This window comes from Buceros rhinoceros, unplaced genomic scaffold (assembly GCF_000710305.1).
Source record: "Buceros rhinoceros silvestris isolate BGI_N320 unplaced genomic scaffold, ASM71030v1 scaffold36489, whole genome shotgun sequence".
NCBI classification, from domain to species: domain Eukaryota; kingdom Metazoa; phylum Chordata; class Aves; order Bucerotiformes; family Bucerotidae; genus Buceros; species Buceros rhinoceros.
The window spans coordinates 6156-25175 of record NW_010430423.1 but is presented as its reverse complement, the minus strand read 5'-3'; the positions used below and the strand labels follow the sequence as shown (position 1 = coordinate 25175).

Genomic DNA, 19020 nt, shown 5'->3' with positions numbered 1-19020 from the left:
TATTCTCCCTTTATCTCTTTCTCTCCCTTTTCCAGTCCGGTTTAACTTCAGAAATGATTTTACTTTGAGGGCGTCTTACTATTAAACTTTTCTGTTTCTATCTCTCATGTATGTAGTCTGTGTGTTATCATTTCCTTTGCCCAACTAAAGCCTTAATGAGCTCATTAATGTGCTGATAAGCCGTTAACAAGCATCAAAAGTTTTTGTGTGTGGTTTGGCTGGTTTTGCTTTTCCAGCCGACACACTATTTTGTCGCATCCCTTTCGGTGGGAAACAGCCCCCCCTTTTTCAACCTGCGACAAAACGTTAGTTGTCAGTGGATTCGAACAGTCTTAAAGAAAAGTATGTTCTTACAAGAAATGTTTGTCCCATTGCTGGCAGAGTGTGAAGTCAGACAAAAGGGAGAAAGCTAGGTATGACGGTATCCTCACTTGCATTTCAACTTTGAGTGATAACACATTGCCCTCCTCATCAGTCCGTATTTTTATCTGAAAAAAAAGTGAACAGCATGTTAAAAACAAAGAATGATTATGAAACCGTATCTGGCAGATGAAAAGCAGATGAGTATTCAAGATCCATTTCACATTAAAATACAGCACAATGTATAAAAAAAAGTAACACTGATAGCATAATGACATCACAGTTTTAATTACATCTGGTTAGGGCTAGCTGAATTAGCTTGCAAGGAGAACTGAATGAGCTAGAGGCCAGTGTGACCTCTTTCTCACATTAAGCATGTACTTCAGACTGCAGACATACCTTCAGATTGCAGGTGCCTTGGAAAAAATGTGAGTTATTTCCATGTATCTTTTTTCAGTCAGGACCATGTAGATGTCATCACTTTCACAAACAGCAGCAGCTCCACTTAGGAATGAAGGGAAAAGCCTCTTCTCAGCCTTGTTACAGAAAGTGTCCTCATAGATTGCTGAGCTCACTAACTCTGAAAGTTAATGGGGCAAACTGAGGACCTTCTGCAATTGTTTTTGTTAATTTGGCATCAGTGATTGGTGACAGACGACTGGACTTTTTGATCCTGGGCAGGTCATTACCAGTTCAGAATACTACCATTTTCTTAACCTGGCCCTTGAACCAGGTCAAGATGCAGAAATATGGCAAATATTGGAGAGCAAGGGAAGGAAACATACAATTTATTAGGATGAAATGGAAGAAACTTCATTAAGGTAGGTTTATGTAGAGTTTGTAAAGCTGAAGGTCTCTTAAAGTTTTACAGAAATTTAAAACTAGAGTAAACCAATTGGATGTGGCACTGGTGAGCAGGAGCAAGCTAGACTGAGGCCACATTAGGTGAGACATGCCTGCAGGATGTGTGGAATTTTATCAAAATAAGACAAACCAAGCAACTGCCCTCCCTGCCATCTGGATTTTGGAACATATCCAGTAATCCCTTCTCTTTCCAAAACATATCCTTTTTTCTCCTCTATACCGTGAAGCAGAGGACCTGAAGTTAACTGTACACCAAAAAACTATCTCAGAGCATTGTTTTGCCTCTCTTGTCCCAGCTTGCAGTATCTTGTCTTGGTTATTTTGGGTCTATTTCTAGTCATAAGCCTAAACCCTAACACAGAGAATTCGAAAGGAATAACCTGCATATAAGAATGTATAGACAATCATTGCAGAAGAAGGGCTTGATATGCTCCATTTACACCGGTTAAATGAAGAGTACGGGTAGAAGAGAGTGCTCAGAATTCGTGTACTTTATTCCAGAATTTGAATCTGATGTGCTAAATTGCTTCTCAAATCCTAGGAGGTTTTAACAGTTTTTAATTTCTAAGTGACAAAAAATTTGTGAGCTTCATAATCTCTGTTGCTTCTGTTTGCGATATCAAAAATTAACAATCCTTTGGTTAAAGGAGCATTTGTGCAATAACACAGATTCTGTATGTTTTCGTATTTTCATGTTTTGTAATAGGAAAAAAATTTCAACATAATCCAGCAAGCATTTTGCTGAAGTATAGTTTGGCATAAACCACAAGGACTAAGAGCTTTAGCAACCAGATATGGTTACATGGATCAATATAGTTCTAAGGCGTAGAAGAGAAATATTGTCTTATGGGATATCTAAGTCTTGAAAAATCACAAAACAAAGCAGGAGGTGCAGCTGTTAAAACAACTCTCTGCTAAGTGAACATTGGCAAGGCTAGGTTATTACTATAGGCCTGCAAGTCTTGTGGCTCTGTGTCAAATTGCTCACGGTGCCACTTTGTGCCTTCAAAACCTGTCAGTCATCTTGGGGTCATTCTAGTTCCAGGGAAAAGGGAACAAATCCTCTGCCTATGCAGAAGCAGGTGCTGCTTTGCAGAACCTACCCACTAGAATACTTCATCCCAAAATACAGATCAGACTAATGTCTTTGACAGTCTCCTTTTCCGTAGTATGACTGCCTTCAGGCAGAGCACTGATCAACATTACTGCCTCATTCCTACTGTTTGTTCTTTCAGCCTCTCCCCAAGAAACCATTTCATGGACACTGAAGGAGACCTGTTTGAATCGAGACGCTGCTATGCACATTTATCAGAGAAGGTTGAGTAGTTGTTCTGCGCCTACATCACTGCATACCCTAAATACAAGGATGATGACTTGGTGCCTGAGTACAGAGCAGTAAGACCGGTATCAAATGCCTGTGGTGGCCTGCAGTCCTTAAGGAAAGATGATGTCATGTTTCAAGGTAGATACAGCTTTTTAACAAATGCCCCCTTGAGCTCACATTTGCAGAAGTGACAAAAGTGAGCATGGCACAGTGACAAGTGAACCAAACTCACATTTGCCAAGATTGTTAAGTTTCATTAGCTGTCGCTGGAGCTTAGAGCTGAAGCTGTTGCTTCCTTGGAGCTGCATCTATACCAGCATTTAAGGACTTGGGAACATATCTAACTTTGACTGGAGGAGTGTAGGTGAAGTCCAAGACTGGTTTCACTCTCATTTTCTTTGCCAAAGAGCAGATCTAATCCACCTAGTGGGTTCATTTAGGGGTGTGCAGGCAGTCACGTATGGTACAGGTGGACCCCTCTGCCTACTGCTGGCATTCACACAGTGTCAGCAGCCTACCTTGTGCCTGCAAGTAAGAAAGAAGACTTACTAATGGAATAAATGGTAGTCAACAACTGAAGTGGCCTATGATCACAAGTATGGTTTGCTATCACTGTTCACTGCAGACATCCTTCCAGGAAAAAAAAAAAACCAGTAGCCTCCTACCCTGAATCCTTGACAGTTCTTTAAGGAATATCTAATGACTTACAGTGCCAGGTTATGCAGAAATGTCCAGAACAATGGGAATGGATGGCTGCTCTGCATCCTCTAACAGCATTAGTGATTTGCATCTTACATCCTGGCTGAGCCAGATTTTGCTGAATTTCAGATACCTACTTCAACTATATGAAAGAACAGCTAGAAAAAGCTACTCAGGATTTTCCACCAGGTAAGGTCGAAGTGGCTTAGAGGCAGATTTTACTATGAAGATACCCCAAGAGGGGAGCAAGTTTGAGGCTCCAGTAGTACTGGAAGGTACCTGGTGGCTTGTTGAGAGAAAGAAGTAACATCATGCTGTTTAAAATGTCATCCAGAATGTGCACGGGTTTTGTTTTTTTGTATAAAGTGATCCTTCACAACACTTGGTGCTGGTTCTATTACAGGTTTCAAGCATTTGGTTAAGAAATGTTTAAAGGTTAAGAAAGAAACTGAAATTGTGGCAGTCCCAGTGGATGCACAAAGGAAGTTTCACGTGGATAATAACACAGTCTTAGAGAGGCTTGAAAATAACTTTCAATGTTTCAGACTGAGAGTTCCAAGTTCACTTTTTCTAGCATGAGCACTGTCTGTCAATTAATTGGCACAACAGTGCTTACTTGAAGCTACTAACCACTGCAACAACCTACACACAAAACTGGCAGATTTGCCATTGCTGGAATTCCTTATGATTTATATATGCTTTTACACAAGTAGCTTATTGACTAGATGCAAGAATCAGGAAGTGAAGTTTCATAGCCTGTGACGTGCAGGAGATCAGACTAAAAGATTGTAACAGCCTTTGCTTGATCCAAAACACCTTTGAATCTACATGATCTTAAAGTAATGTGCCAGTCATTAAGTGTATTTCAGAAACCAAACCTTAAGAGATGTCTCAATAGTTTGGAAAACATGCACTGTAACTAGGTTAAAACCGAGTTTTCTCATCTGCATTCCCATCTTGCACCTGGTTTTCTTAATAGCATCTTTCTATCTTGAAACAGGTTTACACAAGATTCCTCACTGATTTTGAGCTTGATCAACAAACAGAAAGTTACTCTGCTTTCAGGCTTTTGTGTTTTTTAATACAAAAAGTACAGGAAGTATCTGGAAGGAAAAATGTGCATAGAAAAAGAGTCAAGCGGTCTTATCAGAAGAGAAAGACTGGAAAACATGATGTATAAATTGCTGCCACCTGCTGACTCAGTGTCCACTTGGAACTATACCTGCTACTTAGAAACATCTCCCAAGCTGCAAAATTGGTAAAGGCATTATATTACAGACTGCTGCACACATGTTGCTTATCATAGTGACATGAGAAGGCCCACAGATCGTCAACAGCACTGCCTAATAAAGGTGTCCAAGTTTGGTGGTTGCTGGAATCAAACAATTGGACAAAACCACATAAAGCACATCAGTTGTGGCAAAGAAAATGCCTTACACAAATGAGACAGGGGTTTGCGTTTTCACACTCTCCTGTGTGTTGTTCAACAAGCACAACCAGTCAGTTGCTGGCAAGCTGGCCCTTCTGGGATCCCAAGTCCTATGTTCACCAGCCATTTGGACCATCTTAGAAGAACTCCATGGCACCTCCAGGTTGCACAGCACTCTGGACAACGAGAGGTTGCTTTGCAACATTTCAGGGAAACTCTGTGAGCTTTGGTTTTCAGTCCTAGGCACAGTAAAACTAAACACTGTCAAGCCAATGTATTTATTTACAAATGTGAAACGTTGCTTTTCTCTGCCTAGCTCTTACAGTGAAACGTAAGTAAAGGGCTACGGAGCTACTCCACGATTATGCACTTACATCATCCAGTGTACTGGCTATTTCCCATCCTGGTTTTGCTGATAGCTGTGTCAGTTATCATTACAGCTATATTGCTGTAACCCACATATGCCTGAAAAGTAAGATACGTTTCTGAAAATGAAGGGGTAAAGGTAGAGTTCACTAAACACTGCAGAAATTAGATGCTCTTTTTCTATCATTACTCGTCAATTGCAAACAAATGTGTGTTTTCCGTAAGTGTTTTCCTTCCAGACAACACAGCCCACTAGTTTCTGAATTAAACAGTTTCAGTAGTTAGATTATGTGCTTACATGGCTGATGGCAAAACAACCCTAATTAAACAACAACAAAATACTACTTGTGGCTTCTCTGGTTATAAAGCAGTGCAGAAAAACTGAGCACCAGAGAGATAATACATGTAACCTCTCAGACCACTAAATTCATGGTTTTGTCCATCTTCCTCCTAAGTAATTAAAATCGACTAGAAAATTAACCTCTTCATTGCTATCAAGCTGTGGTCTATCTTGGCAATTGTTATACACAGCAGGTTCAGAACAGAGCAAGTGTAAATATATCCATTATTTATGCTTGACTGCAGTGGATGGAGTTCTCATTTAACCACGATATAAGGAGAATACAGCCTTAGAGTCTTTAATGACAGGTTTTAATTCAATACTAAATAAATCTTAAGTAAGTAATTTTTATCATTGTGTTCATATTTATGCTTACTGTTTTGCAGAAAAGAAATGCTGCTGCAAACAGTGAAGATGTTACCGTTAACAGCAAATCACTTCCTACATTACATCCTCAATTATTTATTTAATCAGGTAATGGAAAAAGACCCAGTAAAATTTCTGAGAGCTACTGAGATCTGAAATGCAATGAAAATTTAACCCCAAAAATTTGACACTGTAACAACTTTAGGGTGTCTATAAATCCATCTAAACTCAGGTTCATCACAATTCCTTTACTGACACAGGCACATTCGATGGCCTACCACGTTCAAGCCAGAAAAACATACCACCTGATGCAGCGTGTCTAGGAAAGAACATAATACATGTTCACGTCTCTTTCCCATAGAAACAAAGTTAATTCAAGTTATTTCACTGTTCATCTGCCTGTTAGTATTGCCATGTCTCTCTCCCACTTTTTGCATTTACTAAATCATCTCCTTACAGCAATTTTTGAGAAATATTTTTTTTTTTATTTCCTGGATAAAGGAAAAAAAACCCCAAACTAATTCCTCTACAGGAGAATTCAGCTGTTTAAAAACTGGGGACACTGGGATATAAATCTGCAGGAAAACTTAACACTCAGCTGCTTACGGCACCATTTGTTAAAAGAGTCTATCTTACTGACATTTACATTTGGTATGAAACTTAGGAAAAGTGAAGCATCTACTCTCTTTTTCCAGAAGTAAAAAAATGTTCATCTTATTGCACATATATCCATTCCTCCATGACTATCATAACACTTAAGTACAAAAGGTCCACTTTGGAAAATGATAGGGCCTGAATAACTGTTTTACACACTGAAAATATGTTCAAATGCACCCTTTGATGCACCCTTTTATACCCAGATGACCTGGTTGCTTCTCTCCCAGAGATCAGAAGGTTTGTCTTCTTTAGCGGACAAAATGCATTTTCTAAAACAAAGTTCAAAAGAAAAATAGTATCATGAATTGATCCTTTATACTTTATTCTATATATGCTAGAAACAGTAATTTCTATAGCCTTAAGTGTCTTCTAAGTACTTTACAGATATTTTATCAATTTTCTGTTGCATGACAGGTTTGCAATAAAATTCTTTTTCTTGCCAAGAAAGATGAGGATCAAAATAACCTAGACAGCAAGGTATTTTTGAGATGAGTAGCCTCTAATAATTTCAGTGCAACTCTGGCACAATTATTTGTGACATTAAGGTAACAGTTATGTTCGAGAAGACTTTGACTACACAACAAATGATCACTTTTTTAGAGGATACATTAGAAAAATCAAGTTATCCTTGTAACCCAACAATACCTGGCTAGTTGAATTCTCCTTCGGGCAATAGCTCCATGGTATCGCCTCATACCACCCTTCGTAAAAGTAAGCCAGACAGCAACACATCTGATTATTTCAGAACATCCTCTAAAAAAGACAACTAAAATCTGTTTCTTAGAGATGCACAACACTCTGTAAATTGGTCTTTCCCCAGATTAACCCGAGTCAGTGATTCACTTTTGACTTGACAATATTTCCTGAGGTCACAAAAGCAATCTAAAAAAAAGTTGTGTCACCTTGCATGTTTTGATATTAAAGCAGTGGCCACTGGGCAGTGCACTACACACATTCTACTCTTCGTAAATGTGCCACCCAGCAAATAAGCTATTAATCCAGTTCATCATCACCTGATGTTCAAAGTATGAAGGAAGCATGGAAGAATTCCTGGTTTAGCACACATGGATCTGGGACACAAAAGCAAGCACTGTGCAAACAGATGCGATCTGCCCTTCAAGAGTGCAGGTCTTTCCCTTTGCAAGCCAAGAGTATACACCACACTAGACTGTGTTGAAGGTCCGTAGAACTTGCTACTTTGGAAAAAGCCTCTTTTTCTCTGCTTTTAGGAGCTAGTGTGTAGCTTGTGGAATAAGAATTTCCAGATTAGTGCATCTCAGCCTTCTTTAAACCAAGTTCCACATAATATTTTTTAAAGACATCTCTTACCTGTTTTGCAGAGCACTGCCATACCATCTATCAGTCAAATGACCATTGACAATTTAAACTACCTTGAGCACATCCTAATTTTCCCAGATTTTTTTTCTTGACTCTGAAGGAATGGGTGTACACGCTCCTATCTTGATGCTTAGCTTGTAGATGCCCCTCTAGGCAGGTCTTTAAGGGAAGCATTGGTTTTCTGACAGAAGCTAAGCTGTTATGACTTTTGGGGGTTTTTTTGTTGTTTTTTTTTTAAGAGTAAGAGTCATTTTTATCCTCTTGGAACAGCCTGAAAAGGGTATAGTGAACATTTCTGCCTCAGCTAGTACAAAGAACACCTTGATTTAATTGCCCATTTGCTGTCCTATAAAATATAAGTTCACTGATGTTAAATAATCCTTTAATTTCTGTCTTTGCTGGCTCTCTAAAAATCTTATAATTGGAGCAGTAAGGTTAACGACAGGTGACATCACAGCAAGTAATTCAAGAATAGCATTCAAACTGCTCCGAGTGCTTCACGAACCACTTTGAGGGAAACACTTTCTGAGATCTCCATGTCAAAGGAACCAGAAAGTCCACCCATGTCATGGAATTTGATTCCTACACATTTCTTTATTAACTCTATTCTTTTCTTCATTGAGGGTTTATCAAAATATCTTTATTCACTGATACTTAAGCTTTTCAGCCACTTCTTTGCTGTCTGGGCAGCTTCTAGTCAGTGAAGATTGCATAATACAGATACAGTCAGGTGCAAAAATCTGCAAAAAGCAGATTCTGCTTCCCTGCTCAACAACTAACTACAGAATTTCTGATCATGACTATCCCCTCAGTTTTGGATGACTGCAGATAATGACGATAAACCTCTCACCCAAAGGCAAACATTTCATTTAGAGGTGTTCTCTTCTGCAAGAAGATGCATTTCAGTGCATAGCCCCGTTAGAACTTGCTTTCCCAGCAAGGTTATAGTGGCTTGCTCTGTGACATGGAATGTGCTGGGCTGGACACATAATCTCATGTATGCATTCATTCTGCTCCTGAGAATGAGAGCTGACCTTTGTAGTAGGCTTGGTTCTGGGGAAGGTGAGCAGCTCTCATTTGTCATTTACAGTGTTAAAAATGAGAAATGCGCTGTTAATGTGCCGTGCTTGGTTCTTGATCCATTCTTCACAGTTATAAGCCTCTACACGGACACCAACCTCCACACTGAAATAAAAATTTAAATTAATTATTGAACCACTACAAGCGATGCAGAAGCAGCTCTGAGACATACTAAAAAGGACTTCTGTACACTTTCCTATGTACAAGAAGCCTGACTCAAATACCTTCTGCAGCATACAAAATAAATTACTCAGACACATTTCAGAAGTAAAATAAAAGGTGGCACTAGCTAAACAGTGTTTTAATAAAAAGAGTGATAATTGAGTTAAGGAGCAAAACATGACACCAGTAAGCATACTGTGAGAACAGACAGCAGAAGTGAACAGGATTATACTGATTTGACATTTAGCAGGAGCATAGTATGAAGGGAATTCATGCCCTGCTGGCATCCTGTGGTGAACAAACATACCTACAAAACCAGTGACAAAACAGCTAGGATAATATTTGTCCCATGTGAAAATTTGGAGGAGAAATTACTTTAATTCTCTCTTCTTGTAGCTTGTCTGGCTACACCTTTTGCAACTTCTGAATGTACTCTTCTACTTGAACGGGGCTCCATGTGAGTTATGTCACACCGCTGGCACAACCAGACAGTCTGCTGACCCAAAGTGCCATTCCTGAAGGTGGGGAAACAGCCTAGCGGAGAGGTCCTCTCCCCCTTTGACAAATGTCAGAGGAGAGTCATTCTCTGTGAGGCAAACACAACAGTAGCCCTGAAACTGCAGAGGAGATAGTACATGCATAGAAGAGACAAAGAGAGAGGAACCATTAGCAGGCAGATCTGTGCACCATTGGTCAACAGCCACACCACTAAACTCCAGGAGCAGGTATTCAGTGTGCCAGAATCTATGTTTCATGCTTATAGTGACCATATATTCCACTAAAGACAAATTTCAGCATGTGCTGAAATAGCCATTTATTTCAAACTGCAACTGGCAAAGCCTCACCTCTGCGCACACCCAAACCAACACTGGGAAAAAACAAAACAAAACAAAACAAAACATTAATTTTGCCAGAAACCAGCAATAAATAGACCTGTCAACAGGTGCCATGCCAAGAAGATGCTGGTATGAAGCTGAGGTCTTCTAAAGAATCAAAGCTGTGGGACCAACTCAACCCTTGAAAATCCCTGAATTTCCAAGTGATATTTATGTTCTGAGTTTTCAGGATTGGGATTTGGTTACATATGATCTTTAAATTCAGAATTAATTTAAAGAAAGTCAGAGAATAAAACTTTCACTCAGAAAAGTAAAAAAAAAGCATATATAGACATAGATATCAATTAGATAGATACAGATATATAGATACAGGTATACATTTAGATATAGATGTATCTCTCAAAGCTCCAGCTGAAGAATAATTAATTTAATAATACAAATCCTACTCATAGCTGAAACCTGAAACACACAGCTAGGCTGGTGCTGGAGAACTCCAGGAAGACAAGCAGATGAGGAGCTTTACCTATTCTGAAACGTATTGTTCACAATTGCATTGAACACGAGGCGGTCACCCACCATGGACGGTCCCCGGAATTTAAACATATTGACGGATTTCAAGATGGGATATGAACGACGAAGGCGGCTGAAAAAGAAAGCAACAGAGACAGAGCAAAACATACAGTTCTGTTAAAGAACCTCTGTTGTTAGGATAGAAGTGGGTAGTTTATCCCATAACCCACTGAAACAGAGTTAACATTTTCAGCTCCAAGAGCTTGTAATTTGAGCTTCAAACACAATAATACCACTTACATCACGCTGTTTCATTTTCAGCACACTTTACAAACACCAGCTAATTAATTCTCGCTGCTTGATACTACCTTCTTTAGGAGCCAGACCATGAATCCCGTACCTACAGCGTAACCACTTACTTCAAAGAGTTTCATTAATTTCTATATGGCTGCCTGGGGAGTAGGATATTGCTCAGTGTGTAAAAATGCCAGATCATGAGGCCTTTAAACAATTAAAAGAAACCTGAGCAGAAAGTTTGAGCACCAGAAACAGTGTTCAAGCAAAGCAATGTTGATCTATTCTTCTTAATATTCATAGTTTTTTGCTTCCTTGTCAGATGTTTTCTGCAACTGTTACATGAAATAAGAATATAAAACTTCTCATATAACTGCTAAATGCAGAGTTGTTTTTTTTTTTTTTTAATTTGGTCTGGTTTAGTAAACTATGTGCAGTTCGCCACTGGTGCTGAGCTGGGGAACTCATCTTTGCACCCACAAAGGGATACTGTGTGAAATTGCAGTCAGGTTCAGCTGGCTTGACCTCCTGGATCTCTCTGAACTGCTTATGAAATAGCCTGTAGCCGTTCTGGTAAAACTTTGCTGGTCTAGTATGGAAGATAGTCTGTGCCACATGAGTGTACCAGCAAAGCTGCTGTTTGGTTTGGTAAAGTGGACAAACAGATACACAGCTGATCAAATCCAGCTACATTCCAAAAGGGAAGGCTTTGCAATACTGGGTCATCTGCTGCAGGGAATTCCAACAATACATTGCTTCTTGGACCTTCACAGATGTTCCAGAAAAAACATTTGCAGTACAAATACAGCTTAAGGGTTTGTGGAATTGGGATCTGGTTTGCAAGCTCTGCAAAGTGCGCAAAATTTAGGTTTCTTCAGCAGTTCTAAATGTAGTCAAAGTCTGACTCTACTGGGATCTCTGCATCCCATGAATAGGGAACAATATACAATAATGCCATTTATTTTTAGACTTTGAAAAAACACCCTCTGCCCTCATGCATGTGTGCAGAAAGCCTCAGTAAGAAACCCACACTCTGAGAATAGATTTTCCATTGTGCAATTTTTAAACTTGAAAATACAGCTTTGTAGATTTCCTAGCTTTTAATTCAACTACACTCTGCAAACTAATGTACCAGTATTGTTAAATGCACACAATTATCTGTAGCTAATTAATTGACTGGGACATCTTTTTAATAGACTAATACATTCAAATGACTTGGTAATTTTGTGAAGAATAATTTGCTCTTTTCATTTAAAACACTAAATGGTGATCTTATTTACAATGTTCACTATAAAGATTCAAACACAATATTACTGAAAATAAAAGAGAAACAAAACTGAAATTTGGCCTAAATATTCCATTTTTTGCTGGAAAACTATGCCTTGAATGCTTTCAGTGCAAGAGTAGGAAATAAGAAAGTATAGATCCAGTTCAAATTAATATCACTAATATTCAAATGGCTTTATTGTTACCTGCAAATTTTCATTTACTGTCCACCCAAAAAAGTTGGGGGTTTAGGGGAGAGAGGGGAGAAGGAGGGTGAGTAACCTTTAAAACGCCCTTAGGAACTTATTTGTCAAGGGTTAGCCCTCCTCTTCTGTTCCTCCATCAGAGTTTGTGGCCATAGCAACTCTTAACTGGCACCTTCAAAGGTCAGGTCTAATTGTGAGTAGCCTTACAAAAGGTTTTGTAGAGAGACTAGTTATTTCTCAAGCATAAGCTACAAAATCTCTGTTTTCAACAAGCCTCTGTCACCAGCTATTATTCCTGAAATTTTCAACATGACAAATCATGTCTGACATTCATTATTTCAAAGACATTTTTTCCAGTACTTGCTTTGCTGTTGATTTCCTTCCCTTTTTAAACCTAAACGTGACTCTCATTTTGTAGAATTTATCAAATGAAAAGAGGTAAACATTTCGGGTCATAATATGGCAAAAATCTGAAGCAATTCCTTTGAAGTCCATGAAATTATACACTGGAGTAAGGTTAGTACACTCTAATGTTACTGAGGCAAACCATTTATCCGATCACTACAGAAAAATCTGTTGTTATCAGTACAACTACTAGCTACAAATCAAAACTATATAAATAATCAATGGGAAAATCATTTAATTATTAAAGTTAAAAAGCTAAAACATATCTAACATCCCGGCAGTGAATTAGGTCACTTGGTATGCCAGGAGAATTTAAACTGAAACTAATGAGAGTTTCAGTTACAAAGAAGCTCTTTATAGAGTCCAAGAATAACAAGGGAGAAAAACAACGCTTTCATTCTAGGAGAAAAGAAATTAAATTATTATATGCCTAGCCCATATTGACAAGCAGCATCAGGCAGCATCACAGAAAAACATCATACTTGTTACCTGAAGATACCAGAGCCCTTTAAACTGCTAAAAATATTACAACCCATAGGATGTGGGACTTGAAAGGTTAAGTGACTTGCTGAAGGTTATGGATCCATTCTGTGTGTGTATGAACCAAGAAAACAGAACCTGCTTCTTTTGATTCTTCTTCTCTGAGTTATCCATTCTCCTGCCATAAAGATCTGCAGACTAACATTTAGAAGGTTCTTCATTTTGGGATATTTAATGGATACAGGGTCAGTATTGGTTTTATCCTAACTTAACAGCTAAGCCTGCTTTTAAAACACTGTACTAACCACAACAAGGCCGAGTTTCTATTCCTACGATCAACGCTGAATTTCTGCAGAGAATCTTGGGAGAATAACATAACCTCTTTTGCCTTAGGGTCTGCATGTGTAACACAAGAAGAATAATACCTGACTCCCACAGTGGTAGTAGCATGCTGTGAGAACAGTACCGCATAGATAGTTCAAAGGTCTCCTGCAATCTGAAGAGGAAGATAAGCCACAAATGTTTGGGTCTATATTTTTCATCAAATAAATCCCTGTGAAACCCTAGATATTAAAATCACACCCATTTAGAACCATATGCAAAGACTATGATGTAGAAAAGTACCTCACTGAAATACTTGCTACTGTCTCCATCCAAGCCATGATTTGGCCACCAAAAGTGTTTCCATGATGGTTTGCATGAGGAGGCTGGACAAGCTCAATACTCTGTACATGAGTAAGGTCAGCTGAAACTGCATCTTCCTCTTCAAAAGTATCTGAAATACAGCAGCAATGCATTAATGAATTATTTCAGCTTGTAACTTTGAAGAAGACACCTTCAGTTACTGAAGTATGCAATTTGCTTCAGACACAATGAAAAGAAAAAAAAAATAAAAGACACAGAAGGCCTCTTTCTTTGCAAGGGAAGCAAGATGCTGAAGATTATTTACTCTGTTCTTCCAAGAGACAGCAGAGGTAGGGGATGGTGCACCCTGCAGTCTATCACAGCACAGAGATCCTTCACAGCCCTCACTGTATCCTTTAATGAAGCTGTGTCAGAAGCAGCTACTGTGAAACTTGGCTACCTGTGAGTGCAGGCAGCCAACAGGCTCAGCACTCAGTGCTTGTGATTATTTGTGGCTGCTATGTGTGACCTCTAATGGAGTTTATCACTTATTCAAATGCCTTTCATAAATCTTGATCACCATCACATTTGCACCTGTGCAAATGTGTCTGATTATGGCTAGAGTATGACATGATTATTTCTTATCTATTACAAACCCTGTGGTTACCAGAGACAACACAGAACACTTGAAAGAGAGAAATAGTGATCTGAATCAGTAACCACCTTCCATTATCTAAGCACTTCCAATTTGAAATGCCCCCCACACATCCTCACTCTAATCTTTGTTTATTCAGTTGCGTTTTATAACAGCAGATTTGGGCATGAGATGATGCCAGTCATTTTAAAAGTGCGCATCTGTGCTAGAAGGTACTTGACCTGAATTGTACTTTTGACTTTTGCCATAATTAGCTAACTTTATGATTACATAAATGTGTGGACACATCTGACTAACTTGCAGTTGGAACCTACTTAAGTTGTTGCATAAGATCCAAGCAGAAGAAAAACTTCAGTTTCTGGATATGATTTATAGCTATTTTGCTACCTGGCAGCCTTTACACACAGTGTTTTCTTCTCTCTTGTCCTTATTTTGCTTGTTCTGTCCCCTTTAGGGGATGAATTAGTACTAACAACGATAAGATCCTCCAAGGAAGTTTCCAGGCAAGGTTTAGGAAACCAAAATTCTCAACCTTTGATTTATCTTTCATGGTATTAAGCTGTCTTCTGTGAGACATTTACTGTGAAGACAAATACCTTGTTTGCTTGTAGCAAACAAGTCTCTTCAGCTCTACACAATCTTATTAAATTGTAAGACTAGAATTTATGTTTACACTGGGTTTCATCTTTCCTCAGTAAAACCACATGATGTCTACTGTTTACACACAGAGTTACGGCTCTGATTTTCCAAATACCAACATGTTCTTAACTGTTGTGAATAATGTCTTTTGCAGGGGAACTCAGCAACTTTTGAGCATAACTGTCTTTAAGAACAGAGATTACTATCAGAAATAAAGATGAATCTGTTTCTTGGCTCAATTTTTCTAATTTGATCATGAGTTGTTTAAAATGGTTTTTTTAACTGTTTTGGCCTCCAAGTGATGAAGTTTTTTCCGCTTGTTGGCAATGATCTCACGGCATAAACATTTCTTGCAAAGACACTGTCATAAGCCTGAGTGAATTTTGTCCTTTTATCTACGTTTGAACTAGTGTCATAGTACTTTATTACCATATTGTAAAGTTTGTGTGAACTGCTAAAGCACATACATATAACCTACATGAAGATCTGCATTTCACATCTGTTTAAATGCATGCTTGGCCTTCAATTCTGCATTTTTAAATCTGGAATTTCTGAAAGACAACAAGATACCACGCTATTAGAACAACCGTCCCACACACCCTCACGAATCTAGCACGTGCTTTTCTACATGATACCACAAACTCAAGGGGCTCTGCTCAAGTGTTTTGTCTGCTTTTTTCATCCCTTCCAGCTGCTCACGAGTAATTGTTTCCATCTTCTATGCTGACCACAGTAATCATCTTCTTTATTACTCTCCTCCATTAGGTTCTGAAAGACCTGTTCATAGCCCAGCCGGATTCTTCTTCTCTCAATAGCCAGGGTGTGGTCCAGGCGGTCTTCTGCAGCCAGAAGCCTTACAGGTTCTAATTCAATCTAGGCAAATGTAAAAGAAAAAAAAAAAAAAAAAAAAAAAAAAAAAAAAAAAAAAAAAAAAAGGTTCCGAATGCCATAATCATAACAAAGTGCACTTTGAACTTCAAATGGCATCAGCAATTTCTACAACCTTTTGCTATCAACTGCCAGGATGACAAGTTCTATTAATACAAACAAGTGCCAAGTTAAAGTTCAAGAGACTCTGCATTATCCTTTCAGAATCATTTGCTAAAACTCAATGTCAAAGTGCTTTTAGCTTTTAAATGCAAACATCCATAAGAGCAAACATAGTTTAAGTCAGTTTTCATTTAAAAAGAAAAAAAAGGAAAGAAGAAAAGAAGATCTTAATATGAAGGTTTGAGTACTGAATTTTCTATCAGAAAAATAATCTGCACTGTTGCACTGATCAGTGGTGTAGTCTGTGGGAATGTGCATCCCAGAGCCCACTCACTACACAAACAGCCCACTCCCTTTTTTGCAATTCACTCCATACTCACATAGTCTGTTCCACCTATTTTGACCTACTTTTGAAGAAGCACTGGTTTTCCAAAGAGGAGGAGAAACACACGAACACCCAGCACTCAGTGCAGCTTCAGACTTTACACATTTATGCCCAAAATACTACCTGTGCTCAGACACGCATGCTTCTCTTACCAAGATCAGGTCTTCTTTTCCCTCAAGTGCAAATTCCCATGTATGTCTGTTCAATGACAAACTGAATCCAAACCAGGACTGGCTTAAGAAAATTATTATACTTAGATAAATACTGCAGAGGTGCCATTGCACAGTCACTTGTGTGATTTGCCTACATGGTCTAGCTTGTCTATTGAAATAATGCACAAGCACTGCAACACAATTTCAACATTTTGCGTCCTGCAGTGATGCTGCTACTGTTTCTGTCTTTGAGTCTTCACTCAAACCCTCTTGCAGTTTCCGTGCTTCCTTTCTGGCCTTCCTCAAGAGATTCCTAGCTTTTTCCAGATGCTTCAACTAAAAGATTAAGATGGCTAGTACTGTGACTGATTTCTAAATACCTCAAACACTGGGGAGTCAAACACTGGGGAAAAGAAACAACATCAGCATGAAAACTAATTAATATAAATGGCAAAAAATTAGTTTAGTTTGGAAGCTAGTTTAAAAATAATGTTTTTTATCTGAATAGTGATGTCTGAACAACCTCATCAAAATGGGAGGTGAAGGATAAAGAAACCCCCACCCCCAGTATCCTTGCAGGTTTCAAGAGGTATTTAGATCAGTTTCTGAAAAGGAGAGAGATGATGCAGACTAATAGGGGTCTCACTTCCAGCACTTGCTTCTGTCAATATTGCAGTTCTTACAAAGACACTAGCTCTATTACTAGCAAACATGCAAGAGAAATGGAAACAATAAAAAATAAGCCGAACAACTTCAGAGCAGAAATGTGGAAACTCCATAAATTCTGGAGTTCACGCTCTTTTCCTACTACTGATCAGAATTAACAGGTATGAATATTTTCCTGTATTTCACAACTAGAGAAGTTGGGTTATTTCACAGAAACTCAGTCCCAGTAAGTTCAAGCAGAGAAGAAAACAGAATACCTTTCCAGCACCAAGTGGTCTGGCTACGTATGTTGCATATGCCACACTCACAATTTTTTCAACATTAGTCAAAATGTCCTGTACCGTAACCTTGATGCCAACCTAAAGGAAGGATATAGTGGAGAAATGGGACAAAAAAGATTGTTTACAGCATTGTCAGTTGAGTTGAGACAAAACAGTGCAATGTTTATTAGATTAGTCACATCCACTCTCTTAAACCTAAAAGAAAAAAGGTAAAAACCTGCTCTATCATTAACACAACTCTGAACACTTAACCTCAGAATACTTACTGAGCTTTGAAAAATAATTCAGTACAACAACTGTGTATGTATGTTTAGTACCACTTGTTGGGTAAAATGAAAGATTTTACCCAACAAGATTAGATTAAGTTTTATGAATAAGTCTTTCTATTTATTTGTGTGTCATTTGGAGTCCCCATCTGAATCTTTCTAAGATCTATGAGTAAAAAAAGTCTGTATAATTGCATAAAACACAGTGAAACACTTGCAGGTGAAACACTCTATTTGATCCTGTAAGACAGGCCTGATATGCATCAAAGCTTCTGATTTTTTTCTAACTTTTAGAATCTTTTGGAATACATTCCCTGAGATGTATCACTGCCATTAATATTAATGAGAACTGGACTTTGACACAATGCAGAGAAAAGTACCCCTAAGTTTTAATTCTGATTCCAAGTGAGGGATTGGGCAATGCACTTCATACTTGTTGCAATATGAATACACCTGAGATAAATATTTTTGTTTCAGAAGTTTCAAAAATACTTAGAGCTCCACCTGTTCAGTGGATTCTATCTCACCCAAAGACTGCTTAGAGGTCAAAAGCTTTGGACTGGACCACCATCACTTACCCATCCTGTGCATTACACCTGCCAAACTTTTTAAGTTCTTCAGGTTTCATTTCCTATTTTGACATGGATTATCTTATAGAGAATGTGCAATTATAATAGTCATATGAAACCAAAGTTTCATTACGCAGTGTTGTTGTTTAGATATCTGCTCAAAGCTCCTTCTGAAACAAGTAAGACCAGACCCATGTTATGTTCCTCTACTCCTCTCACCTCTCTTCTACTCTTTAAATATTGATAGAAATAAGAGTGGTGATCTCTCACCTCCATGCTGGTTTTGAATGCTCTGTTCACCTTTGCTTTGATGGTGATAATTTGTCCAACCCTGTTAAGAAGAATAGTATCTTATGGTATGTAATCAAGTAGATTAATAAGGAATTGAACCTGCCTCTCTAGGTATTCCTAATAGTAGTGAAGAAAATTTCATTAGTCAGCCTGTGTCTTCCACACTGTACTGCAAATGCACTGAAAAATGTTTAACTCTGTGATTCACCAGTGAGACTTCATTCAGGCTTGATAACAATTTTAGTCCCTCAGAAAACTGCCTAAGCTTAATACCAGGATTCCTTCTCCCTGTTGATGTCTGTATGACAACCGGTGTGTTCCAGGCCCCAGGAAATAGTTCTAGATTCTGCTTTTGCTCAAAGGCACATCTTGCTGTGAGTTACACCGAGTCACTGAGAACATCAAGCTGCAAAACCACACGAGATACACCCCATGTGCATTCTGTAGCATATAGACTCATGCATGTGAGGAAATAATCCCAGTCAAAAGTGCTCTTTGACTTTGAAGGATGGGGAAAGAG

At 38.5% G+C, this 19020-nt stretch overlaps 1 protein-coding gene across 1 annotated transcript in view; it reads right to left on the bottom strand.

Annotated features, from left to right (window-relative positions):
- Window positions 1–354: 354 nt before the first annotated feature.
- Window positions 355–19020, bottom strand: part of ACOT12 (acyl-CoA thioesterase 12) — a gene marked incomplete at its 3' end in the record, with an annotated part of 24361 nt that continues 5695 nt past the window's right edge. Inside the window, 11 exon segments of the mRNA XM_010143035.1 lie at window positions 355–488; window positions 5051–5110; window positions 5112–5141; window positions 6614–6674; window positions 7051–7106; window positions 8778–8928; window positions 10345–10464; window positions 13607–13757; window positions 15629–15773; window positions 17351–17452; window positions 18480–18543. Of these exon segments, the coding sequence (XP_010141337.1) occupies window positions 355–488; window positions 5051–5110; window positions 5112–5141; window positions 6614–6674; window positions 7051–7106; window positions 8778–8928; window positions 10345–10464; window positions 13607–13757; window positions 15629–15773; window positions 17351–17452; window positions 18480–18543 (1074 nt within the window).